This window comes from Netta rufina (assembly GCF_964035555.1).
Source record: "Netta rufina genome assembly, chromosome: Z".
NCBI lineage: Eukaryota > Metazoa > Chordata > Aves > Anseriformes > Anatidae > Netta > Netta rufina.
In genome coordinates, this window is record NC_140126.1 from 22,023,617 (window position 1) to 22,051,441 (window position 27,825).

Sequence of the window (27,825 nt, forward strand, 5' to 3'; positions counted from 1 at the left end):
TCTTCCATCCTTAATATGTCTCAAGTAAAAAGCACGATTTTGTGACTCTTGAGTGTTGTGTCTGTGGCTGGAACAGCAATCTTTTTAACAGTGCAGGGAGCCCAATAAACTTCAGAGGTTTGCAAGTTTAGTGTTACAGGTCCAAAGCAGTTTAAAGCAACAGAATTATACTTTGAATAAATAGAGACTGATTTATTTGGTTAAGATAGGAATACATAACAAGAAATGAACAGAACGGGCAAATATTTACTTATTTTACTTAAGTTTATAATACAAAAATTTAATACATTAAGTACCTTCCCTCCTAGTTTGTAATACTGTCCCTTCCAAGGCTGACTACACAGTCTCTTTAAGCTATCTGAAAATAAACCACTATCATGAAACAAAATTTCATTACATTGAAACAACTCCCAATTACCTGATAGATCTGAAAAAGCAGTCCCTGAGCTTTTAGCTACAGGAAGCACGGGCATAATTTTTCTGGAAGCAGGAAGCTGCTTAACCATAGTTTTAAGATGAACTTACTTTTTCTGCTGAAAACAAAAGTAAACAAAACAAAACAAAAAAGCTAATATAATGTTAAACAAAATGTGAATGTATCTGAGTGTGTCATATAAACATTTGTGGTTTTTTTAGCCTTACAAATTACACAAACATATATTTTTAGTTCCTCATATACTTATTCAGAAAGTAGCAAATAGTTGAGAACAAAGAATTAGAGTGTCTGGTAATTCAGCATGTAATTATGTTTAAGACTGTTAAGGAATGGATAAAAAATGACAAGAGATCATGATAACAAGGAGGTTTCTCACTTTCACAGTATCTTCAGAAAGATCAGGTTTATCACTTGTGATGAAAAAAATACAACATTTATGCCTTGCTGTTGGTCTTGGCAGATTCCCATGGCAAACCGTATATTAACCAAACTCCAACTTCAATTGGGTTCCATCTTCATGTAAGGTCCTTTTACCTACAAATTTATTTCTAAAACCAATTTCCTGTTATTTAACTTTACTGTCTTTTTAGCAAAAGTATGCAACAGAGAATGAAGTTAGCTATTTACCTCCATATGACAGCAATTTTAGTTAAAGAGGACATAATCAAAAATGTAAAAAAAAACATCCAGACTTGGCGGACATAAATGATAATTGCAAGTCCTAATCATGTGCATGATGACTAATCATGTGCAAGAAAGCACATATTTGCAAACTGCATAGGAAGATGATGAATAATGCTTTTTCAGTATACTTTCTGTAGTGCCATTCAACATTGATATACTGTGGAATTTGGTTCTGAAGATACTGCCATTCTAACCAAGACACTTTGCATATACTAATGGTAGGAATATCAAAAGAAAAGCCAGTTATAGCTGCTGGGAATGATTTTCTCTGACAAATTTCAACAATAGCTGTTTTTAATTTGTTCAAATTCCTGACACCATATAGAATATTCTGAATATCTATAGTATATATACTGTTTTGAGTATATTAATATGTCTACAGCTATGGGCCTATGTTGCAAAATAATGCTAAAAAATTACATTTGTGGATTATTTTAGAAATAAATACAAATAGGAAAAAATCTGCCTGAAAATCTATTTTCACTTTATTCATAAAATTATGGTTAGATGACTAATTCCATGAGTAGGAATTTAATCTATCTGATAGTTTAAAATCCTAAACTGGGATTTAAATCCTAAAATGGGATTTTAATACACCCCCACAATAAATTGAACTACGTAAAGCGTTTGTCTGAAAAAAAAGGATGTTTATTTTCAAAACACTCAACAGCTATTATAAAGAAATTATTTTTTTCCCTCTACATTAATCTATTTACATATACTATATATATATACACATACATACACATGTACTATGTTATAATTTGGATTGTGCATTACTGTAAGGAAAACCATAGATCTATGTATTGTACAACTTGGTATAAGCAAAAACTTGGATATAGTGCAGTCTTTTTTTTTTTCTGAAACTGTATAAAAATTAATCATATGTAAGACATTATTTCACTGTATTGCTAGTAATTTGCTGTAGACACTGTTATTTACGTTAGTAGAGCAGGTACCCCTTCTGCTATTGGTAGACATTGACTGGCCACTGCTGTTACTACTGTTAGGATCTAAAGTCACTTTAGAACTGATGAGGCTGAAAAGTTGTCTCTGATACTGAGAAGAAGCATAGTAGTAAACAAGGGGATCGATGCAACAGTTAACACTACTGATACAAACACACAGGAGATAGGCAAAGTAGAGATACTCTAAACTGTTGTCATATGAATAATTGATATAATGAATTAATAAGAGGATATTTGTTGGTCCAAAACAAATAATGAAAACAGAAAAAACTGCCACACACAAAAGCAATGCACGTGTCTTCTTATTTTGTTTTGCAACAATATTAGAAGAACTCAAACACCGAATGATACACACGTAACAGATGGTAGTTATTATAAATGGCACTATAAAGAATACAGAAGAGAAGATGCAGAAAAAGTTAAAGTAGTACTTGTGAAGTTCGGATTCCCGTAGCACATCATGGCAGGTTGTTATATTTAAGTTGGTTATTTCCATGGTTTGCTCTCTGATGAGAAAAGGAATAACCCCAGTTATTGCTACAAGCCATATGATGAAACAAATCACTGTGGCACGTGTTAATGTACGCCAGCCAAGGGCCTGCATGGGGTACACCACTGCTAAGAAGCGATCAAAGCTTATGCTTGTCATAAACATTATTGAACAGTACATGTTGCAGTAGAAAGCAGCAGTGATGAAGCGGCACATTTGAGGTCCAAATAACCAGTTGTTTCCAGAAAAATGATAAGCAATCTTAAAGGGAAGCACACTTACAAACAGCACATCTGCAAGGGCCAAATTCAGCATGTATATTACAGCAGGCTTTTCGATTTTCATTTTTTTCAGGAACACGAATATGGCTGTAATGTTCAGAGGGAGGCTCAGCACAACCACTAAGGTGTAAACTGAAGGAACAAAACGGGTCAGCCACGGACTAGTGAGGTATCCTGCTGTTTCCACTGACACAGTTCGTTGTTCACGTGGAGGTGATCTGGTCTGGTTGGTGAAACCTGTTTGAAATTCTGACTCATTTTCAGCACTGCTTTCAATGTCTTCGATAGGTATAGGGTCACCACGGTCAGGTATCAGAAAAGCTCTGGCCCTTGGACTACTGCTGTTGGATCTAGAGGCTGAAAGAAAAGACAGTATAAAGATTAAAAAGCAGATATTTCATACTATGGGGGACTGAAAACATCTTTCGGAAAAGGAAGCTAAAATAATATCGACAACACAAAATAATACAGTTAATACTTTATTCAAAATGTGGATGGCTCACAGATTTTGGTCCATCCATTTTGTTTTAGCCCCTGTTACAGTTCGGGTAATACTTCCCCCTTTAACTCCACTCTCTTAAATTCTAAGCTCTTTATGATAGGGACCAAACTCTATCTGTGCTTAAGGAACCAATCTAGTCTATATTCTCTGTAGACTACTTTAACACAAATACAACTGTAAATTTGCCACCCATAAATTTTCTTTGTCAGATGCTTCATAAAGTTTATTAGAATTGAGGTGCTAGCATAAATGTTGGTATTCATACACATAAGTACACATCACCAAAGTAACAAAAAGTTAAAGTGTGATTAAAATACCAAGTTTCTGAGATATTTCTGTGGTCTCCTGATGGCCAGATGAACATAAAGACCAATGGCAGAAGTCTTCACACAGTTTTCACGGCTGACATGAATCACCCTCCTGCTTGGATTGAACAGGTAGCCACACATTCCACTGAAACACTTTCCCCGTTCTACTTATTGTATGCTGCAGTGTGCATCGAGGTCAGCATGCATCCAGCATGCCCTTCCTGCACTTCTGAGATGTGCCACAGACATTGCCTCTACAGTGATGTTTTCTGCAGCATGGTTCACTGACTACAACTGAGATGTGTCAGGACAGAGCATCCCTGCCTTTTGAATGTAAACAGATTAAGTTAAGGCAGTGAGAATTACAAACTGTTGCAGGTGTGGTAAGGGCATATGTATGTAAAAACAAACAAAGCAAACATATGAACACTTATTCTGGAAGAACACCTTTTTCAGCTTATTGTAGTTATGTGAAGGTTATTTCAAACATATTACGAGCAGGCAGAACTGATGGAGTTACTGCTACGAAGTAACCATTCATCTACTCAGCTATGCACCTGATCACTTGCTAAATCCTGGACTACTAAAACAAAAATTAAGCTGTGTAAGCCTAAATCAGTGAGCCAAAAGTACTTGGGCATGATTCATCTATCTATTCTTCAGAAGCAATTATTTGTTCTATAGCAATTCAATCTTTTTTTTTTTTTTTTTAATGCAGATGAGAACAAAAGCATCCTAAGGAGGCAGATGGCAAAGAAAGGAATGACTGCAGCTTTAAGCAGCCAACTACCAACCTTTGTGCAAAGGGCTGTGAGAGAGGAGCCTTGCCCAGCCTGAATGTTAGTAAAATCCAGGCTAGAATGTGGGAGAGGATGAAAGCAGAGACAGAGGGATTTGGGCATTTTTTATTTTTTTAAACTGCTGTGCTGCAGATATCATGCTGTATCATGGCAGCATTCTGAGGTAGGAGAGGACAAACAAAGGGACATGTTTGTGATGTGTTTTTATATACAGTTATTTGAGTGCATTCTCTACAGGACAGAAAAAGGCTGCTGGATAAGAATTCAAGTCTGGGAGCTTGTTTATGTAGACTGAAGTAGGAACTATTTGATAAGTATACCAAAACACAAGTGTGACAGACGGATGTGGGATTCAGCACGCAGTGTTTGTACAGAATGGCACTACACAAAGTTATACAAGGATCTGTTCTTCATTCCAAATGAGAACGTTAACAAAAAGCAGAACTATGGAACCTCAATCTTTAACATTACTTTAAAATTTTAGTGCAAGTGATTACATGGCTCAGTCAGCTCTTAATTTAGCAGTTCAGATACAGCATAAATTCACATCTCTAACTTTAGCATGTAGCTAACATTGAATAATTAGGTGATTTCCACTACTTAATGATTATCGCAATAAAAAAAAAGAAAGAGATTTCTTCTGCCACAGGCAAGTCTTCATGGTAAAGCTTATAGACATCACTAAGAGTGATGAAAGAACTTGAATTTTACTTCTGATATTTCCAGTACACACTTGTTTTATGAATTCAAGACTTCATATGCTATGAATATAAATTTCTTCAATTGTTTTTTATAAAATAAAAAATTGTTGAAAAAGGAATATAATGACAATCATAGTCCCCAGAGTTTTATGCTTCTTTCTTGGTTCCTCTGTCACTGAAGAACAATGAAGAGGTGACATGGTTTCATGTGAGCTAGGCACATTTTGAGGAAGCACAGGTGTAAATGAGCCTGGTGAGAAGCAGGGTAGAGCTGTGTTTAGAGATAGGAATTATATTACCAAGATCACCTCTGCATGACGTGGGAACTAAGGTGCTTCTAACAAGCACCTCTCATAACCCTGTATCCCTGAACTTTGAAGGTTTTCACCTGTGCTGCTTCACAGTAGTTAGCAGTGTTGCTGTGAAGCCTCAGAAGTGCTGCTGCGTCTCTCTTTTTGAAGACTAGCAAGCAAACGAGGTGGAACCACAGACCCGTAATGGCTGGGGGTTAAGTTACTTATCGTGAAAACTCTTGCCAGTAACCTGACCCATTTCTCATCAGTGACTCATTAGAACACTACCAAAATAAGTTAGAGAAGAAAAATGATGATTGACAGACGTTCTGTATATCAACCGCAAGCCTTTGAATAAGTTATTCCTTGTAGTTACTTAAACATTGCTGATAATTTTAATTATATACTGAAATCTTGGAGCTAATTACTTTACAGGATGAGTTTTAGATGGAACTATTTACAGTCCACATTACTCCATTATCAAAATTTCCTAAAAGTAGAATCCTATTAGAATAACTCAGGGCAAGCATAAATATTTTTAATTGAGTTAAAATTCTACAGAATAATACTTCAACTTAGCCAAACTACATGTTCTTCATACAAGCAATGACTTTCTAAATTCAGAGTTTACCTCAACCTTGAACAACATCTCCATGTCGTGTACTGTGCTCTGTCCACATCTTTATCTTGAACTTAGATGACATGAGAAACTACTTGAAAGTCAGCTGTACGGGAAAATAGGATGAGACCTCAATCTTGCTGTTTCTCTCTGCTGCTCTCTAATACAGATAACACGAATCTAAACTTTCTTAACGAAACTAAATTGCAATTAAATTAAGATATTTATAGCCAGATATCAGTTCTTTTCCTTTGCAAAGATGTTTATATGTTTGTGTGACCCAATGTCTGTACATTATTAGAAAAACCAACAGTGCACTCATGCTTTATAAAATGCAAAGCAAGACAGTAAGTGCCCTGGGGTTCTGGATTCCTTTTGTGTCAGTGTTTATTTGAGAAAGGCAGTGATCAGCGATTTATACATGTAAGAGTGAATGACTAAATTATGTCTTATTATTTAAAAAAACAAAACACTGTAATAGGAAACAGACTATCTATAAGCTCTGATAATACATCAAAGCTCTATAGTAGCTCTACAGAAAAGATTTTCTGTATGAATACCAGAATGTGCCAGGTGTTCTTTTTGAGCTGTTTTAAAGATGCAATGGAGTATGTCTCTAAAATATACTTGACTAAAGCCTAAGACATTTTTAATCATAGAAGACATTTTTAATCACAGAAATAATCTGTCCGGAAAACAGAGGTAAAGCTTTGATAGTATAACAATCATAAATGCTCGGGCATCCTGCTTCTGCTAGGCTATCACCCATTCCTTTGGGAAGAGCCCAAAACTTGTGGATTATTATTTATATGATTAATGGTATTCTTACTGCTGTTTTCATATGCAAGGCGCTACTGTGTGCACTGTTTTGTGAAAGGAAAAGTAGAGAGCAAAACATAACAGCTTCAGACAATCTTAAACAGCACTCCACATCTCTTGAGCACCGGAAAATTTTGAAGTATTTCTATAAACCCATAAACCTAGACAGTTACAAATCTGCAGTGTTCATCTTCACCTCACAAAATACTTTTTTTTTTGTTTGTCTGTTTTTTAATGAGGTGCAAAACTAAACACATTAGACTCTGACTCAAGACAGTTAAAGATATTCTCTGTGTGCCACCGGACAACTATAAATACTGATTTCTGGGCATTATGTATTGTAGTGCTGCACCACTGGCTTACAACATGAAGTCTGTTCCTCTTATCTTCCCTTTGTATAATCTGCATGGATGCTCATCTACAATCTAAATTTATAGTGGCCCAAAAATTAGGTACTGAAAGACAGAATGATAAATGCAAGCCAGATGTTTATAAGTAAGGTAAGCTACAGTCTTGTAGGACAGGTGACAATTATTTCCTTTTGTAGCAATAAACACCATGTTTTCTTTTTAAAATGTTCTTTAACACATATCTCCATTCATGCAGAGTTCATTATTGTAGTACATGAGTAATGCAGTAACAATTTTCACACATTTTTATGAAGTCTCATTTTCTTGCCAACAGATGCCTGCTCCTTTTTGCTTTCCTTTCTCAACAGCTTTCACCATGCCTGCTGGCTTCAAGCAATGGTAGCATCTGTCTCTTTATCCAGCTGTCAGTGTCCCAACACAGGAAAGTCCAGGCAACTTCAGACCTCAGCCAGATACCTTGGCATGCCCAGCCTTTGTGAGGCAGCACCCTGTGAGCTTAGGAGCAAGCACCCAGCACCAAGCCACTGCAAACATTTGTTGTTTTTCACTTGCCCACAGGACCAGCAGAGGCCAATATGGTGATAACTGTGGGTATTGAAGGATCAAGTAGGAAGTGGGAGAGAAGCCACAGGTGCAAGACAATAGCTGGCCTAGGGATGCAGCAATGCACATGCAGTGGGAATTAAGAGCGTTGTGGTTAAAATAGGGAAGGTTATGTTGGACAGCAGGGAAAGGACATTATTGCTGTGGGAGAGAGTGAAAGGGGATCAGAAGACATGCAGATAGATGGCTGGGCTTTATTAGTTCTATTGCGCATGAAATAACTTGTTTGAATTTTTCTTTTCTTAGTGTTAGTGATGTAATACAGTAAGTATTTTGTTCATTGTTTCCTAAGGAAGCAGCAATTAAACAGTGTACATCAGGGTACTCTTCAATGAAGATTACAATTGTAAAAGACAGAAAAACCAGCTTGGATGTTTCCATAAACTGGAAGAAGAGCGTTGAAGAGTACGATCTTTTTCCAATAGTAACTTCTATAGTTCATAATTTAGTTCATAATTACCTCCCACGCAAACATTCCCCCCTGTTGTTTGTTTGTTTTTATAATAAGGACACTTCCTTTCAACTTTTGATATGAACACGGTTGTGGCCTCTTTTCTGCCCACTTGTCCTTGTGACAAAAAGTTGTTTAGCTGAAATTTTCCCCTCTATGACATTTCCCTCCCAGCATAATTACATGCACTAGCTCTGTCCTCTCTCAGCCTTCATTTTAGTAGTCAAAGACACCACACTTAAAATTTGCCCTTAGCTGGCAGACACTCTGTTCCTCTTATCGGCCCTTTTCTGTACTTTGAGCTTGCACTGAGACTTCCCAGCAGGTATCTCAAGAGGTGAAATTCTAATTTTTTAGCCGGGTTTTACAGGATTGAAAGAAATACTAAACAGAATTTTACAGAAAATAAAAATGTTGCTATCTCTAAGTGCATGATCTAGCCCTTAGTATCATTGTACATTTACTAGAAACCGTGAGGCTAAACATACTTCTCTTACATTCCTCCCCTGAGCACCTGCACTGTCAGACAAGTTCAGAGCTAGACAGATCCAACGCCTCACCACGTACAGCACACATGTTGTCATTCGTTCTGTATCTAATTAAACAAAGAGGAAAGTCATCTAATTAGGGTGCGTATTATGAACTGTTTTGTGTTGGCAGATCTTCCAGTCTTTATTGCTGCCACATATTTGGCAGGCAGTCTATCTCCTGAAGTTGTTAACAAAAGGCAGTGCCATTCTTTTCATGAGATCCACCAGTACATCTCGCCAACCTCGTCTCTTCTTTCCACCATAATCTGCTATTGCTAGGTCCTCTCTTCAGCCACGGGACAATTATAAATCCTTCTTCATCTTTAATCACCTCACCTGTGGCAAGGTGTCACTCCGAAATCTGTGTATTTTGGATCCATGGCACTGCCTTTTACCCAAGTAGATAAACAAAGCAGTTCTCTCGCCGAACAACAGGCTGACACCGCTCTACCCAGCCTGACATGTGCTAGCCTGCTCTCGCGGCTGTGAGAACAAACCGGGCGCAGCGCAGTGAATGGCCGAAGGAAGCCAACGCTAATTAAAACCAGAAAGCAGAACCCCGTTGCCCCGGCTACCCGCGGGCACACGCCGCTTATTTCCCTCTGCCAGCGGGAAACTCATTTATTTCCCTCTGCTCCGGCCGGATCGGAGCCCACTCCCGGTATCCCCCTGCCCCTTCCCGAGGCTCAGGACCCCCCCGGGCATCCCCCGTCGGGGCCACTCACCGGCCTGCGCCGCGGCGAGCGGCGGCGAGAGCGGGCAGCTGAGCACGGCCAGGGCGTAGAGCAGCGCGGGCAGCCCCATGGCCGCCGCCGGCTGCCTCCCTCCGTCCGTCCGTCCGTCCCTCCCTAGCTCCCGTCCGTGCGTCCCTGCCGCGCCGGGGGCGGCGAGGGAGGGCCGGGAGGGGCGGCTCCACCGAGCCGGGGCGGGGCGGGGACGGGGACGGGCACGGGGACGGGGATGGGGACGGGGATGGGGTCGGGGACGGGGATGGGGACGGGGATGGGCGGTGGGTGCTTGCCTGCCCGCGCCTCCTCGGCGCTAGCTGGGCTCAGGGAAGGGGGAAGGCGCCAGGGGCTTGGGCGCGGTGCGGAGGCAGGAAGTGCCAGACAAAGGATAATCCCCCCCCCAAAATGGGTCTGAGTTTAAGGAGAGGAGTTTGCCGAGTTTTGTGCACGTGATTCCAATCGCTAAGACCCCGCAGTAGCATAGGAGGTTGAAGTAGCTGCAGTGTTAGTGATAGGGAGGAGATGCTTCTTCGAGCAGAAATCAGTCTTCAACACAATAACCAACAGCTTACCTTCCACTGCCTGGGCTTGCTAAACTCACTGCCCTAAAAGCACTGGCCAACCTGAAAGGAGATGTGCTACTCACCTGTGAGGTTCTTGTGTCTGTTTTCCGTTGTTTTTATTTTTTTTTGCTTTTATTTATTTATTTATTTATTTATTTATTTATTTATTTATTTATTTATTTTGTTCTTATTCCAAGGATGCACACGAAGTGCTGCCACTCCTGAGCTCAACAGCATACGTCTTGGATAAGAAAGCTTTGCTCTGTCCTTCCTAAGTTGCATGAATGAGAAACTGCTTGAGGTGAAACCTAATCAAAACTACAGAGGAAAATAACTTTGCAGCTATTATTTAGGCTCTTCTGTTGTTGTTGTTCTTGGTGGTGATGGTGGTGAAAATATTTATTCTGCTGGAAGTTTAGTGCATTGTAAGCCTTAGGTGCATAATGCAATCAAAAGCTTTACAAATAAATGCTCCGTCATTTGCTAGAGTGTGCTGCCCCATCCTGAAGTGTATATATTTCAGTTTATCGCAATACAGACAGGATGGGAGGCAAGCTATGTTTAGTAGTTGGTTAGATACATGAAGCTGAGCTGTTGCAGAAATGCTGGCCTATACTCTTTAACTGAGAATAATACCTGTAGAAAATAAAGTATTCCTGAGAGCAAGTACTGGTTCGCAGCAAATTCCAGTCCTAATCCTTGCTTGCTCTACTATGTTTGTCTCACAATTCTAGCCATTGCTCCATGTTGTGGCAACATTAAGGTTGACTCTGGACTGCACAGACCGAGAAGAAGTAATGAGTATTAGTTTTACTGTGGGCTGGCCTTTCCTCAGGTGGGTAAGAAGACCTTGCAATTTAGTGAGAAACATGCAAGACAAACTCTGTCATCCCTGAACAAACCAGGGAACCACAGAGAATACCTTATACTGAATTGTTTCTTTTTATCAATTTAGAAAATATTTTAATTACAGATTATTTATTTTAATCTATTTGGGAAGAGAGAGAAGCACTATTATTGGACATTTCCATGGTCTTGCAGCTTTATAAGCATACCCAAATGCGGTGTAACAGCAGTGGTTTTTCTGCCCAACCCTATTTGTTTAGCATATGCATAAGCAGAAGCTCCTTGTGAGCTGAATTTATCTTCTATGCTGCGGTTTCCTTAAGAAAGCTATAGCTGAGAGATAGGCCTTCAAGAGAGAAGAGAAAATAAGTTATAGAATATTTGTGGGAATATTTGTGTGGAGAAAACTCATTTTGCCATTGAAGTGAAAACTTTTTTTTTTTTTTCTTTTTAAAGCTGCTATACTGCATATGCAATTTTAAAGCATCAATCTGTTCTTCCACAGGTTGAGAAAAACTAACAGGATTTGCTGTGCTGAATGAAATTTAAACACACTGTGAAAACAGAAAGGGAGTTCTCTGAAAGTGCTTTCCATTAGAGGCACTCCATTTTTATAGTGTGTATTTATACAGACTCAAATGCATTTTAATCTATGTAAATAGGCACAGCAAAGTGACATCTGTGACCTAAATGTAGAGTGCCTTGAAAAAAAAAATTGAAGCAAATGAGGAACTAACTCTTAACACACCATATATAGTAAAAACATGTGATGAACCCATTTCCAGTCTCAGATATGACAGCATTTTAGGAGCTCTGTCTTAGTGAGAAATGCAACAGGAAACGTCTTGCCAAGAGTTCAAACTGGAGATTTGAGAGCTGACATTAAGGTTGGTCAGGGGGCTAGATCCACAAGTTGTGAAAACTTACGTCCTTTGAACAATATAGTTTGATAAAGAAGCATTACACCTGATTTCCCCAACATTCATTATATACCAGATTACTCTGACATGCACTTGAATGTGAAAATGAACAAGCATTTCAATTCTGGAAGAATGTTTTTAACATGTTTCTTCCACCTTTGGGAATCAATATTATATGATGCCTTTCTCACAAAAAACACCCTCCTAAGTGTTTTTGAGATGTTCTTTAAGATAAAAGAAAATGAAAAATCTGATGTCTGGTTCAAGAATCTGGTCATGTACAGGAGGACAGGAGGAAAAATTGATAGGGTGGAGCTGACAAAATCTGTTTGTTTCTTTTTTTTTTTTCTTTCTTTTTTTCTTTTTTCAAACATTTCAATCACCTATGTGGTCCAATGCTACACAACTGGAGGCATGTCCAAGAAATGTCTATGAACATTTAGTATCCTGAAGGTATATGAGTTGGATCAGCTTCTGAGTGTTATAAAGAGATAGGCATCTGGAAACAAGATCAGGTTCTGGAACACTGTGCAATAGAGTTAACCTTTAGTCATAAGCTAGGAACAAGTATTGTTGAAGGAACTATCTGCAAAGAAATATTATTTATTTATTTATTTTTTAACCTCCAATTTGAGTCTTAAAATGTCCTCATTTTGGCTAGGATGGGGTTAAATTTCTTCTTAGTAGCTGGCACGATGTTGTGCTTTGGATTTTTGATGAAAATAGTGGTGATAACAGACTGATGCCTTAGTTGCTGCAGAGCACTCACACAAAGCCCAGGACTTCTATCAGCTTCTCACACTGCCCTACTAGCGAGGAGGCTGGGGGTACACAAGGAGCTGGGAGGGGACACAGCTAGGACAGCTGGCCCTAGGGGGCCAGAGGGGTGTCCCTTACCACATGGTAAGGGACATGTCATGCTGGGCAATAGGAACGGGGGAGTTGGCCAGGGCAGGGCTGTGGGGCACCAAATTGGGTATCGGCTAGACATTAACCAGCTGGTGGTGAGCAATTGTGTCTTGCATGACTTTTTTTCTTTGTTATTATTATTATCATTTATCAAACTTCATCTCAATCAATGACTTTTTACATTTTTAGCTTTTTCAGTTCTCTCCTCCATACCACTAGGGTGGAGAGGTAAAAGCTGTGTGTAACTTAGCTGTCTGCAAGGTTATACCACAACATAAATAAGTTTTTCTAAATATTTTACCAGACCCCAGAGAAAATACGCATTTTTTGTTAATTAGATTCCAGAAGCCTTTACCAGTAGGCCAGTTTTTGAGGCATAAGCCACTGCCTGCCAAATCTGTGAAATATGTGAAGGGAAACTCACATCATACCTACAATGATAACCTTCCTTTCAGTTATAAGGAACAGTCACAGAGCTATGTCCTTTGTATCCTTATAAATTGGCTTACTATAGATATAGGAAGTGAATAATAAAAAAAAAAAAAGACGACTATTTTTAGATTTTCTGTTTGCATACAGGAGCCAAATTTAAGTGTTTTTTTTTTTTTTTTTTTTAATCCTGTAATTATGCTACAGGATATGCTATACTTTGTCTGGATAAGCTAATTGTAATGGAGGTGAAGAGTTCACAGTTTCTAAAACTTGTAACAGTTTTACATTCAACTTCTTGCATCTTTTTCAGCATTTATTTTTTATTTATTTATTTATTTATTTATTTTTCCCCTCAGGAGCATATCACAGTACAAAACTTCATTCCTATAAAACTCCACAGGTCTACCAAGAAAGCCTGGAACCATCTGGTTGCATCTTTATGTCGATGGGAAAGAAACCATCGTTCTGTTCAGGAGCTACCACACTGCCCTGGTGCATGCCTGGGTTTGTAGTTACTGCTCTAAAAGGGTGAGGTTAGAACCATATTTCAGAGGCAAAACCAGTCCTCCAGGTCTGGGAAGAGGGTTATGTTGTCTAAGTAGTTATGAACTGTTTGATGTCAGATGTGACTGTTGCTCTTTGGATTTGCTATTAGAGGGAAGTTTGTTTAGTTGTTCTTGCTTGCTTTTAAAAAAGCACTAACAAAGGTCTGCAGATAGGCACCAAGTAAAACAGAACAGAGCAATCACTTGTGATAGTATTTCTCTCTGCTTGGTCAAATAAGATAGATGTTATTCATTCCACAATCTTGTGGATTGTTTTGGAGCTTCAGAAACCCATCAGAATGAGTAAGTGCCAAATTAAATCAAGTTAATTGCAAAGCGCTCTTAGTCAACTCTAAAAATGGTATGTCAGAAAAATGCAAACTCTAAGTTTAACAGACAATGACTATTGACTATTATAATTTCACTTGCACTGTCTAGGAAAACAAACTTAATTGATGGACAGGTCTTACAAGGAAAGACTCAGTTCTCTATACTGAGAACAGCTGAGTAAAACACTATTCAGCTATGCTGTTTTTTTCCTAATTTTTTGTCACCAGCAAGGCAAGTCTGTCCACAAGACTATTTCATGAATGAAACTGGTTTCATCAACGCATATCTAACCATGCATAATTGGAGTCCCTAAATCGCAGCTCACAGTAACCTCCAAAAGAACAATTTTCTACTTTCTAGTAGATATCACCTGTATATGACAGTAACTGGTGGGTACAGAATTACTTAGCCCAATTACATAGTACCAGTATTACCTGTCAATCTTATATTTAGGTAGAACCATTATGGTCAGCCTTGTTTGGCAGGGTTCATTATTTGTTCAGTGACAAGGTCCTAAACTGAACCAGCTAATTAAGAAGAAAGCTTCTGAAGGAGTTCAAAGAAATTTAAGTGGAAGTTTTTCTTTGATGTGTACCAGGAGAGCAGGAATATCAAGAAACAGTTGGAAAAGATGAGATCTGGTATACAGACTGTACCTTTCATACATGTCATTACCAACAAGCTTTCATAAGGTGCAGCTAGGAAGGTTCTGCTCACATTAGAACTGAGCAGGAACTAGGTGTGTCAAGTATGTCACACAAAGCAACACATCTAGGAGTGACTTACTCTCACAGAGGCAGTGGGTCTCTAGTAAATACACCAGCATATTTCCAGGCTTTTGACATGTCACTTCAAAGGTCTGTTTTTATTGGTCAACATCCTACTTGTGCAAAATTTGTCAAAACTGTGTAGGGATTAGCCTCCCTGGTCACCAATGACAAGGCACAAGGGAACAGCACAAAGCTGTGTCAGGGGATTGTCCAGTTCTGGACAATTGCCAGACTGGGCATGAGGAAAAGTTGCTTTACTGTGAGGGTGGCCAAACCCTGGAACAGCCTTCCTAGAGGGGTGGCTGATGCCCTGTGCCTGTCAGTGCTCAAGGGGCATTTGGACAATGCCTTCAGTCATGTGCTTTAACTTTTGTTTAGCCCTGAAGAAGTCAGGTAGTTGGACTACATAATCTCAGAATAGAATAGTTCAGTTAGAAGGGGCCTTCAAAGTGCTACTTTCATCTTCCCTAACAGCTATTTTAAGTGAATCTGGGTATTAATAAGTATGTAACATTTAAATGGCTGATAAATGGGTAATACAGCATAACTAGCTGGAGGAGAAATGGAAGTACCTAGGACCTGTTTATTTTTTAGTGATAGTAGCTGTTTTAAAGTAGTAAAGTGTTCACATTTAATGTCACACATAAATGAATATCTCTAATAAGAAATCTTTTCTCCAACTTGTGTAATACAACAGATCAGTGTACAAACTAATGTAGTCTACGTATCTGCCACTCACTTTAGATTTCAGCTTCAGAATTAAATATTTATGTAATATTGCATAATATTGCTTTTACAAAGCATTCCAGAACATCTCGCTCTACATTCATCTTCTAAGATGATCTGTCACAAGGAAAGTGAGAGTAGTAAATAGCTTTCCTTGCTTTATATATTACAGTATCCACTATACATGTTCTTGCTCTTTAGATGTAATTGGTAATTAATCAGCAAAATTATGCCACTGAAAGTAGTGATGAAGATCAAGAAGACTTCACTGCTGAGAAACCTTCCCAAAGTGTAATGTGAGGATAGTTAAGCTTAGATTCAATTTTATAAAAGCTCTGGAAAGTTCTCATTACCATCTAGACTGCTACTTGAATAATCCTTTTAAATGAAATCTAGGAAACAAGCCAGTTTAATTAAGTAACATTTATTTTACATAGAACAATCTCCAAAGAATATTTAAAAAAATCTAAATACTGATTTTATTGCATTTATTTTCTTACAAAAAGACAGACAGGCACGATTTATGTATTCAAATACTTCAAACTGAACAGCTGTTCACTGTCCATATTACCCCCATGCCACTCAAAAGGTTGTGAAAGTAGAAAATGTCATTTTACACAAGGCAGTAGTGCATTTTATTTAGTAGGAATGAATCACAAAATATATTTTTGTACAGTAAAATGTTACTGTCACTTTATAATTACCTATAAAAATTTTTGAATTGCACAACAAGTTTGCTTTGCAATTGACAACTGCCAGAAAATAGGCTTAGTATGTAACTAAATATTTGCGCGAGCTATCCCCTAGAGACAAATTAGGATTTCTTTTGGTAAATACTTAAAGTCTAATATGAACTATATTATATATCTGAGGTCATTTAAAATGTTTTTAATAGGAAGAGGCTTATATATTCAACTAAATTCACTTTCTGTCTACCTTAATATCCATATAACCACAATAGCTGAGTGTCCTAAACAATATTTTGATTTAAAAGTACCAACACCAATGAGATCTGGAAGTGTTTAAATTAATCTATTTTCTATTTTTCTGCTCCATTATCAATGATGAAAAGGCACTGTATACATTCCTCTCAATATTTGGTCTTTTAGTTTCCTGTAAAGTTAAAAAGCATCCAATGACAAACATCAAACAAATGTTGAAAAGCAAAAAAAAAAAAAAATACTGAAGAGACTTCCCATTGGTGGATGTAGTCCACGATGTCTGAAGACACTCATTTGCCATAGAACTTCTTATTCAACAAGAATATGAGCAAGTTAACATTCACTTTAGCTTTGTCAAACATTTTCATTACAGCCACACCTTCATACTGCATCTGAAGCAAATCCTGTAACAATAAATAAAATCATTATTCTTTGCTTGAATCTATACCTCATCGCAAATAGATTGGGTCATTTTCATCACATGCTAATTACCTAAAACTCCAGGTCCTTCACAATTTAAACAATTAAAAGGAACTATTGGTAAGTATGAAAAACAGTACATGTTTTCTAGATCCCCCATTATAAGCTGTCAGTAACAGCAAGCTGGAAGAAAGATAGACTCCTGTGTATTATACTCTTGCATAGGTATTTGCTCCTTGCCACTGCTCTAATATGCCACTTGGTTTGATGCAGTTTGATGGTCTCTCTAATGTATGTCTTAACCCTACTCCAAGCCCAGCATCCTTCACAGATTACAAAATCATTCCCCCTATGACCTGCTGCCTTGCAGTGACTGAATAGTTCATGGATTTAGAAAAAGACTGAAAAATTCCTATTTAGAACAAATGTGAATGTGGTTATAGAACACAGTGATAAAATTCAAACTTTACCTGGAAATGGAGCTGCACTTTTTCCATCTCAACCCCCAAAAATTTTGCTTTGATTTCAAAGTCACCCACTTCTTCTCCAGGTGTTATATCAAACATCACGTTCTTAAACCTTAAAACAAAGAACAGTAATTGAGTATGTACGATATGCAGTTTTATATACTCCAAAGACAGTTTGATAGAAACCCTGAAGAGCTGAAGAGCTCTCTCACACACACAAAAACCTTTTTGTGCAAAAAAAAAAAAAAAAAAAGCACAAAAAAACTTTTACAACAAGCAGTGTTTTCCGTGACATATTCATTTTGTAAGCATAGCTTTATCTCCTCCCAGCAGCAGAAACCTTTAGGGACCATAGAGTAATTTTTCCACGAGAGCTGTTGGACCTCAGCTGGGCAACAGGAAGACTGGTAGAAACATCAGCTTAAACTTTGCGCCTAGCACCAGCTCTCGTGTACCATCTTGCTGCTGGCTAAGCTGTACAAGTAATGTGTGAGAAAACACACTGCATATGAACAGACACCAAATGCTAAACCAAAAAAAAAAAAAAAAAAGCCAACCAAAAAATTTAAGTGACCCTTAGAAACAAATCCCACTGCTTTGAACAGGAAGGATGCTTTTTGCCCAGACCAGTGGTTTTGGTATAGTGCAACAACATACCGGGTAATCTAGGAATTGTTCTCATTGTTTTAGCAAATCCACTGTGTAGAATCACATAGTCTGATGGAGAACATCTGAGTTTTAGTAGAATTTATTTGGCTATACCAGAGTTTGGCTATATCAGCTGGTGGGTAAGCCTGTCCTTTCTCTCCTTTCCTTTTTTACCCACAAACTAAAATCTGATCACTTTTTTTCTGACCTGGTTTATATAATGCATAGTTAAGGCAGGATGCAGAAACAGTGAAGTACATGGAGCACAGGGGTCACTGAAAAATATTCATGAAACTGTATGCCATGTTGCATTTCCCATCCTGTTGTAATATGCTGATCCTGCAGAACTGCAAGCAGAAGCTACTACTACCTTCACATGGCAGGTTCAACTTATATACAGAATCACAGAATCATCTAAGTTGGAAGAGACCTCCAAGATCACCAAGTCCAACCTCTGACCTAACACTAACCAGTCCTCCACTAACCCATATCACTAAGCTCTACATCTAAACGTCTTTTAAACACCTCCAGGGATGGTGACTCCACCACTTTCCTGGGCAGCCCATTCCAATGCCTAACAACTTAGAACAGGTCTGTCGAGTGGTCTTCAGAAGGTAAGAGAAGACTAAAAAAGGGTGTCTTACTTTAACATGAAATCTGCTTTGGCCTTGTTATACTAGGGAGTGGACATTTTAACTTGATCTATCAGTTATTATCTGAAGATCACTAGCATAATGTTGCATGAACCACACCATCACTATTGCAATATCTTCTTGGAGGCTTGTCTCGTATACTTGTAGTATGGCATATAGCTCTTACCAGTCCTTTATACTGAGAAAAAAATTGCTTGTGAGAATTACAGAGAACAAAGAGGAACAAGTGTCCACAGGGCACGCAGATTTGTTCTGCCACCTTTGAGTATCATCTTGCAGGTGTACACAAATCTCTGGTGTCAGTTTTGCCACTGTTGACAAACCTACTTGGAAAAAGTTGCAACCCAGAAACCTTTTCCAATGTAGAAGCAAGATGGAAAGATGCATAGTGTGGAAGAGCAGCTTTATAATGGATAGATACAACAGGGAGGTTAAACTACCACATACATTCCCAGTTTGCCATAGTTGGGAAGCACAGCATATGAGGTATTTACTCAGTAATATGAAAGCATTTGGTCAGCAAATGAAAAAGTATGTTACAATTGCTTAACAAGTCAGTCCTTAGTGAACATGCTGCCTAACTCATACTAATCCCATCTAAACTAATGCCAAAATAGACATATTCCAGTATCTTACTGGAGTAGTCATATAGCAAGGTACAAGGATAAAAATTAATCACAACTATTAGACTTTATCTTTTTCCTGAATGATAAAAAAATCTGAAGGTATTTTAGGTGCAGTGCAGGAAATTGCAAATAATTTTCACAAAAGACAGACTCCTGAGGGAGCTGGTGATTAGAAAATGCTCTCAATTGTTTTGTGCCACACTTACTGGTTAGTTTGAAGATCTTCAATTTCTAGGATGACACCCTTTTCATGCAGTCTTGCAGCAGTATACTTTAATGATGCCTGCTTCAGTTTTTTGCTTCCCTTTACCTCCTCTTTTCCATCCACTTTAATTGACCTCCTTGAATTTCTGGGAGAGAACAAAAAATGGCTTGTAATTAAGCTACCAGCACACAAATGTCTTTTATATTTCAGCTAGTCTTCTAGCTTTATTTTTTCTTCACTCTTTGCCCTTCTAAGTAGCTATTAAGGAACAATCCAAGAATTAGAAGGATTTTTGGCACCTGAAGTAGTCTAAAATATTTTTGTAATTATTTTGAATGAACATTTACTAGCACTTATCTAAACTCTATTGTGAAATGCAAACCCAGTCTAAAAGAGTTCACAATCATCACTTAAAAGCAGCAGTTTGGAAGCATACAGTGACATAGGTATTAAATAAGGTTGATCATTAGTGTTTACCTTTTTGGACCACTGAGAAAGCTCCTGTTCATGCCATTAAAATGCTTTTATTTTGACACCTTAATGGCCTTACTAGGAGTTGGATCACAAATGAGTGGCTGCATCATTCATGAAAAATAAGATGTTTTTTTATTTATTTCCCCATTCCATTCTAAAGACAAATCTATTCAATGAAGGAAGAAAATCAATAGTCACTTCCCAAAGCTTCATGACTTCAAAGGATGCTAGTAGACTTGCAAAGTAACACTAATTAAATATATTGAAACCATATTATAGGGAAACAGTCCTCCTTAAGGAAAAATTAAATAAACGTATGCCTCATTGTTTAAGGATTTTTGGTTAGCTCAGTGGCAACTCATATGTACTTTTAAATCTGTGGGTTGCCTACCCGTTGGAATCAAAGCTTCCTACTACAAGACCTGCTATCCCTCCTAATAAAACACATTAAAATATTAAAAGACAAGAAAAATCAACTCACTTTCTTGTTAAGTTGTCTAAACAAGTTTTTATATAGGTGTTGTAATAATTAATTTGTTCTTCATAAAATGCTGTCTTGGAGTTAAGTGCATTCAAAGTCTGCTGGAGTTTCACCAGTTCAGCTTTTCGGTGATGTCTGTATCTTCTTTGATTCCGGATATCCTAAAACAGAAGATTTAAGCTTATTATGCAATAAGCTTATTAATTAGATATATTGACTTTGGGGAAGTTAAACAGTTAGGCATTGGTTGGAAAGGAGATTGGACAGGTGGTTTGAAACTCTTTCTCCTAATGCATGATTGTCTCCATCTGGTGACAGCCCCTCCAAGCAGACTGCTGTCACTGGGCACCTCAAAACCCTAGGAAAGCCCAGCAGGTTGACAACTGAAAAGCTAACCTTGTGGATGTCTGCACCAAGGCCCACTCAGTCCAACACTGGCTTTATGTCTTCTGTGGGCAAACTTATATCCCCTCATTCAAGGTGACTACAAATAGTTGGAGCTAAATTAATTACAAGTTGTGGTAGCCTGAAATTTATTGTGGTCTTCAGGACACTACAATAAATCAATGAAGTGTTCAAATAAGAAACAAATCTTAGTTTACTGATTAACTGAGAGGCAGCATGCTAATGCACAACTACCTGAACTGAATAATGTGGAGCAGTAGCCTTTGCTATCCAGACTTAATATCAGTTAACATGTCTAGCTAGAACGGATTTGAGCTAGATACCTAAAAAAAATCATCAGTTTAGAAGAAGCATGTTCTATTTACCTTAGCAATCTCATTTATAATTTCTTGGTACTTAGTTGCTGAAGACACTAATCCTGCTTGTTCCAATGTCCGGAGATTTCTCTGAATTTTCCTTTTCTTTTGTTCTATTGGTAGCTGCCCTTCTTCAAAAATAGACTGACTGTGCTTCATTTTCTCTGGAGTTTTGGAATCTAAAATGGCACGTTTTTCTACAAGTTTCAAGTGCTCAGATTCCTGGGTAAAAAGAAATCCAAAACATTTAGGGATACAATTAAGGATAACAGTTAAGAATTCAGATGCATTGAATTCTCACAGGAGATAAAGAAATGTAATTGTCTTTGTTTCTATTTTCTTATCAAATTGTCTAAAGTTGCTCAGTTTACTATTCCCTTTTGATATACCTTAAGTAACTCTTCACAACAGTCACGTTTCAATTAATATAAACATGTCTGAAATTAGCCAGAAGACTCACTGGCTTCATTTAGTTGTATGAAGACTGTCCAGGTCTCACAGGTGCCCCCTGCTTACACACACATTTACACACTCTTTAAACTAAGCTAAAAAGTGCATGTTATTGAGATGTGGCTTTGTGCGTCAGTATCTCCAGGGCAAATCCTCAGCTGAGAGCTCTTCCCACTCATTTCCTACATCAAAGATAGCTGCAGTTCCCAAGCCAATGTTTGCTTATATTGCTTAAGCAAATATACTAGGCAGCAAATAACTCAATATACCAAAGTTTACAAGAAAAAGAAAAATCCATCAGAGAATTCACCTCAGGCTATTTGCTTGCATTAGTACATAGGAAAGAAGAGGCCATGTTTATAAGTTTAAAGAATTATGAAATATATTATTCCAGCTGTTGTAGTTGACAGCAAGAATTAATATTCCCCCCTCCTCCAAGTTGTTACCAGTCCTACATGTAGTTTACAAATAGCAACAATGCTATTATTATAGTAAGAGAAAAAGCTGTCAGAAATCTGCTTTTAAATAGCTTTAATAAAATAGTTATTTTCTTCCCTATTCAGGCATAACATAGCACTTACCTGTTGCGCAGTGGCTGTTGTTTCTAATATTTCTAAGAGCGTATCCCCTGGCTGAGTTCGTATCACATCCACAATAAGTCTTTTGGTCCTTTTAAAAAGAATATATGGGTATTACAAAACAGTTACCACTGGTTCATCTGTGCATTTTATTTCTTTGACTGTAAAACTAGCAAGCATGCCCTTTATGCTTGGTAATACAAGTATTTCTTCCGTTTTATATTCCAGATCTTCCATTGATCTGGACACTGAACATATGACTTCTACGCAGGCAACAAGAGAAGTGTGTACATACTTTTCTCCCTTTTATTTTAGGAAATATCTAACTGGTTAACATAGTATAACAGTTACTGCTAACATAATAAAAACCAAACCAACAATATAAAAAAGGATTCTAATTATGATCATGACAGCAGGTTGGAAGGTCACCTTTCCAAAGCCTGAACTATGCAGGTACATAAGGATCGTATCTACTAAATAAAGTGGAAAGGCACTCAAAGCTGAACTTTTGAAGGAATTGCACAGCAGACACTACTTAAGGGGCAGATGTTTCTTTAGTGGCAACATATGGAGCACTTCCTCACTAAAAAAAAAAAAAAAAAAAAAGGAAGCTGTTGCATGCTGATATGTAAACCAGTTCTTTTTTGGTAGGAGTTTATCTATAATACTTCAAAGAATGTCTTATTACAGAATTCTATTAATTCGGAGGACACCATTACAAACAAGATTTTTCCTTCACAAACTCTTGGAATTCCCTCCAGATCCCCAGAAAACAAAGAAAAAACAACAAACAAAACCACCAAGATCCCCTAAAATTAATTCACCTGTGTTACATCAACACATTCCTGGCTTTCTCTGCCTGGTAAAACCTTTCTCAGCCTTTGGTGGTCACCACCACCATTAACAGTAGCAAACATGGGACAGTGTTACCATTCCATGCACTTGAAACCTATCTAACAGTATGCTGATATGGCTGGTAATACATGCATGCCTACTTCATCTCCTTTACACCAAACCAGCTCAGATTTCTTGTTTTCCAGAAGCAAAACAGCCTAGGGCTCCACTCCTCCCCACTCACGTACAACTTGGCATGCTGTCCCTATGCATTCAGACCACGTGTACTGGGCACCTTACATAACGTCTTCTAGACAGAGGTACCTGCAAATCTTTGGGCTTGTCACAGAAGCCTTAACAAAACCATTTAAAAACAAATACTTTAATACTTCTGTTCAAGAGGCATGTCGCTTTAGAGAAAAAAAGGAAGCTACAGTATCTGTGTTTACATCCCTTGTATAAACAGTTGTGTCAAGTATTTTAACTTTTTTTTTTTTTTTTGCTGCAGTTTAACACAGGTTGCTATTTATTCTTCTGTCAGTTTGTTTACTAGATCTTAAAATGCCATTGAGATTACTTGAAAGCACTTATGCAAAGAAGTTAAATTCTGTTAATTTTCTTGCTATTATTTCAATGTATTTCCACACAATGTAAAGGATTGAAAATGATTTTAAATGTTTCTTTTGGCCTTGATTTTGAATATCTTCAGAGATAAAGTTAAGGGCTAACATATTAGTCTGACATAGAGGAAAAACAGAACAGTTTTTGTTGTTGTTGTTTGTTTTTAAGCGACAACAGCAGGCATATCCATAATAAAAACAACAACAAAAACCCACAACACTTTGGGAATAGCTCTAGAGCCCTGGTCTGTGGAACACCAAGTAACTAACACCATTCTGATTTGTTATTGTCTTTGCAGTCTTTTCACTGTCTCCAGTTTTGATAACAGGCTAGAGAAAAACTATTTTTTTGTTTGATTCAGATCAAATATGTAAAATTACCGTAGAAAAACTCCTTTTCCTTTTAGTATAGATAACAAGTTTTTCTTGTACCTAAAATTTTATATTTTTTCCAGACTTTGAACAAAGTCTGACTTTGAGATTGGACTGCAGACATTATAGCTAAGAACTTTCTTCAAAAGTAAAACTTCACATACTACCTAGTAAATTCTTTTTCCCTCCGTGTTTTGATTTTGAAAAAACTTGAAGTTTGTGTCTACACTCATAGTGCTTACAAGAACATTAGAGGGAAATACAACATAAGGATTTAAAGTGAATTTCTAGCTTTCTCACTTGTGTGTTAAGTAGAGAAGTAAACAATCCAATTCTCCCCTTTGTTGAAGTAGCAGCAGGATATAATATAACAAGCCTTATTCTGGACAAGTTTAAATAATTCTGAAGATGACACACAAGCCATTGATAGTATATGATTTTATGACAAAATTTTGGACTATAAAGTAGGTTATAGGTTATCCAACTACTCAGTCCTCAATCTGCAGACTAAATAGAATAAACATCAATTCCTTTAATAAAGGAATAGAATAAACATCATTTCCTTTACATAAAAGGAAAGCATGCACTATTCATACTAAAGTGACAGTCACATCCTGTTCCAGTGCCTGATGGCAGTAGGTCAGGGAAGTGTTTTTGTTTCAGGGGGAAGAGAAGACAGTTTCATAGTGTCCACCCCTTAAGCATCTAAACAGCTTTTCATCTCAACTTTCCCAAGACTGTGATGTTTTAAAGCAGAATTTTTTTTATAGCTTCCCAGAAAATATTCATTATGTATAGATTATGGATCCAGTCATTGATCAGTTATTTTTAAAAATACAGATTTTTGAGCAAAACTTACTTTATCATCAGGCTTTTAAGATCCTGATCTTCACCTTCTCGTAACTCGTATTTGCTCGTTAAAGACAGTGAAATCTCTGTTTTTGCAAGCTGATTCAGTGTGCCTTCCCTGTTGGGGTCATTGGGATCAACAGATCCTTCCCCTGTAAGAAAGGAAATATCTTTTACTTCAGTTTGCTAATTTTATCAAGAGTCAATGCATAAAACAAAATCACCACCTAATCATCACCTTATTTAATAACACACCCATTCCTACCATTAAAAGCAGTCTTTTTTGGGGGGAACACTGAATAAACAAAACCATAAACCATCTACTTATAAACTCAGAATATTTTGGAAATGCCTCAAATAATTTCCTTTTGAAGTACTGATCTGCAAGAGACTCACATCTTATTTTCAAAAGGAGAATGATTTCATATCTTTTATCCTAACTTGCAGTGACAGTGAAAAATGAAAGAGCAGTAGCTATTTACCTTGAACCTGGTATTATCTGTGATGTTATAGCTACTTTCTAAACAAGAAGGAATGCAGTTCACTTCCTAATACTGTTGAGGCAAATGAAATATCAGCCACATTTATTCATTACAAATTCAAATATATTTTTAAACCTCATTTTTAACTGGAAAAATAAGTCTCCAAATTAAAACTGGTATTTAAAAGTTTCTCTGCAATTTTGTGGCCATTTGTGGCCAAGAAGACCAAATACAAAGTTTAGGTTATTTAAAATATATATATTTTTTCCCTGTCCGGCAATTTGAACAAAACCAGATCATTTTTAGAAACACTAGTGTTTGGATTTTGTATCACAAATAATCTTCAGTACTGTGTGTGCTGACTGATGCTTGTTTGAGCCAGCAATGTGCCAAAAAGGCCAGTGGCATCCTGGTTGTATCAGGAATTTTGTAGCCAGCAGGGCCAGGGAAGTGATCCTCCCCTGTATTCAGGTCTGGTGAGGCTACACCTTGAGTAATGTGTTTGACTTTGGGCCCCTCACTACAAGAAAGACAGAGGCCCTGGAGCATGTCCAGAGAAGGGCTACGAAGCTGGTGAAGGGCTTAGAACACAAGTCCTACAGGATGTGGCTGAGAGAAGTGGGGTTGTTTAGTCTGGAGAAGAGGAGGCTCCCTTATTGCTCTCTGCAGCTACCTGAAAGGAAGGTGTAGGGAGCTGGGAGTTGGCCTCTTCTTGCGTGTAACTAGTGATAGGAATAGAAGGAATGGCCTCAAGTTGTGCCAGGGGTGGTTTAGATTGGAAATTAGGAGGCATTTCTTCTCAGAAGGAGCAGTCAGGCATTGGAACAGGTGCGCAGGGAGGTGGTGGCGTCACCATCCCTGGGGGTGTTCAAGGAAAGGTTGGACATGGTGCTTAGGGACATGGTTTAGTGGGTGACATTGTTTGTAGGGTGATGTTTGGACCAGATGATCTTGGAGGGGGTTCTTTTCCAACCTTATGATTCAGTTAAAATTTCAGTTAGAAGCTCTTCACACATCTCAAGGGTGCTGTCAAAGATAGCTACCTGTATTGACTCTGCATCAGCTTTGATTTTCAGCAGGATCACCTATAGTCAAAGTGTGAATTCACTTTTGAGAATGTCACAGCAAGTGTTCAAAAAAACATGTTTACAGTAAATGCAGAATCTGGTAACATCAGAGAGATGAGAATTTGTGTATCTTGTAGTATTTAAATCAAGACCCCATTTAGTCTTACCCCAAATTGAAGTCAACCATGAAGATGAAAAACAACATACCAAGGAAAGACTCTACATCAGGAACAGGTCCCAGTCCTTCCAGCAGTTCATTCAGCAGATCATTTGGCTCAGTGGCAATGGCATCCTGGTGTTCCAACAGTAGCTATAAACAAATGTACATAAAGACATAATTCCAAAAAGCCATACCAATGTCTTTATACTTGTAAAGAAATCTGGAGACTATATACTGAAAAAAAGATGGATTGTTATCAGCATTATGGAGGAACTAAAGTGGGTGGGAGGCAGGGGGAACAAGCATACACCTTTCTAGACAAAGACTTCAGAATTGTTCTTGCAGTAAGGCAGCTTGCTGTGTTCCTCTGCAAGTTAACTTCAGTGCTGAACATCACAACTGAGAAGAAAAAAGTTTAAGATTTGCCTTTAGGGTAATAACACAAGCAGTACCTTTCAGTGTGGCATCCTGAACTGAGAATACAGAGGGATGAAGACAGGGTCAGTGGTTGCATAGAAATATATTTATTTTTTCCCCCTGTGTAACCATTATAGTAGCTATTTTGAAATACAATACTGTTAGTGATACCTTTCAGAAATACCTTTCAGTTTTATAAGTAAGAAAGGAATCTATACAGCACCTAGAACTATAAGAAACAGTAAAGCAGCAGTTGCATATTTATGAACATATTCACAGTAACTTTCATTGCACCCAGACATCTTCCCAAAACTAAGCCACAAAAATACTGGTAAAACAAGTTAGTAAAGACCATGGATGGGCATTAACATTTTCCTGTAAACAGGTTCTCACTATTGATGATAAAGTGACCTCATATTGAGTTAGATTGAGTTGTTGATGACTGCAAAATCCAGCAGTTCATTTCCCACAGAAGTATTCCTTATATGAAAGCCTGATGGAAAGGCATAGGGTCACCAAGCTTCTTTGAAATTTAATTACAGCAAAGCATGCATAGAAGCCAAAAATTCCAAGATATTAAGTAGTTTAAGCACTGCAAGCTATTTTTAGAAAAAAGTTAATGGTTACTATAAACTTACTGACAACTAAAAGGTCCAAGTCCAGAAAGCAAAGGCATGTAAGTGTTTCAGTCATAC

At 37.8% G+C, this 27,825-nt stretch overlaps 2 protein-coding genes across 3 annotated transcripts in view; both read right to left on the reverse strand.

The window, feature by feature from the left end:
- Positions 1-323: 323 nt before the first annotated feature.
- On the reverse strand, positions 324-9,701 carry F2R (coagulation factor II thrombin receptor). 2 transcript variants are annotated; one of them, XM_084305704.1, is made up of 3 exons: positions 9,582-9,701; positions 3,051-3,216; positions 324-2,594 (listed from the first exon to the last, which is right to left on the reverse strand). In XM_084305704.1, exons 1-3 carry the CDS (start codon positions 9,658-9,660, stop codon positions 2,021-2,023), a joined length of 819 nt encoding a protein of 272 aa, XP_084161830.1. In that variant the 5' UTR covers positions 9,661-9,701; the 3' UTR covers positions 324-2,020. The 2 variants fall into 2 exon arrangements, with proteins under 2 accessions (XP_084161830.1, XP_084161829.1); XM_084305703.1 differs by having other exon boundaries at positions 324-3,216.
- Positions 9,702-16,147: 6,446 nt separating this feature from the next.
- Positions 16,148-27,825, reverse strand: part of IQGAP2 (IQ motif containing GTPase activating protein 2) — a gene marked incomplete at its 5' end in the record, with an annotated part of 125,975 nt that continues 114,297 nt past the window's right edge. Inside the window, 8 exons of the mRNA XM_084304577.1 lie at positions 16,148-16,970; positions 17,457-17,565; positions 19,587-19,730; positions 20,541-20,701; positions 21,311-21,523; positions 22,333-22,420; positions 25,015-25,156; positions 26,761-26,863. Of these exons, the coding sequence (XP_084160703.1) occupies positions 16,857-16,970; positions 17,457-17,565; positions 19,587-19,730; positions 20,541-20,701; positions 21,311-21,523; positions 22,333-22,420; positions 25,015-25,156; positions 26,761-26,863 (1,074 nt within the window). The 3' untranslated portion in view covers positions 16,148-16,856. The remainder of the gene's footprint in view (positions 16,971-17,456; positions 17,566-19,586; positions 19,731-20,540; positions 20,702-21,310; positions 21,524-22,332; positions 22,421-25,014; positions 25,157-26,760; positions 26,864-27,825) is intronic.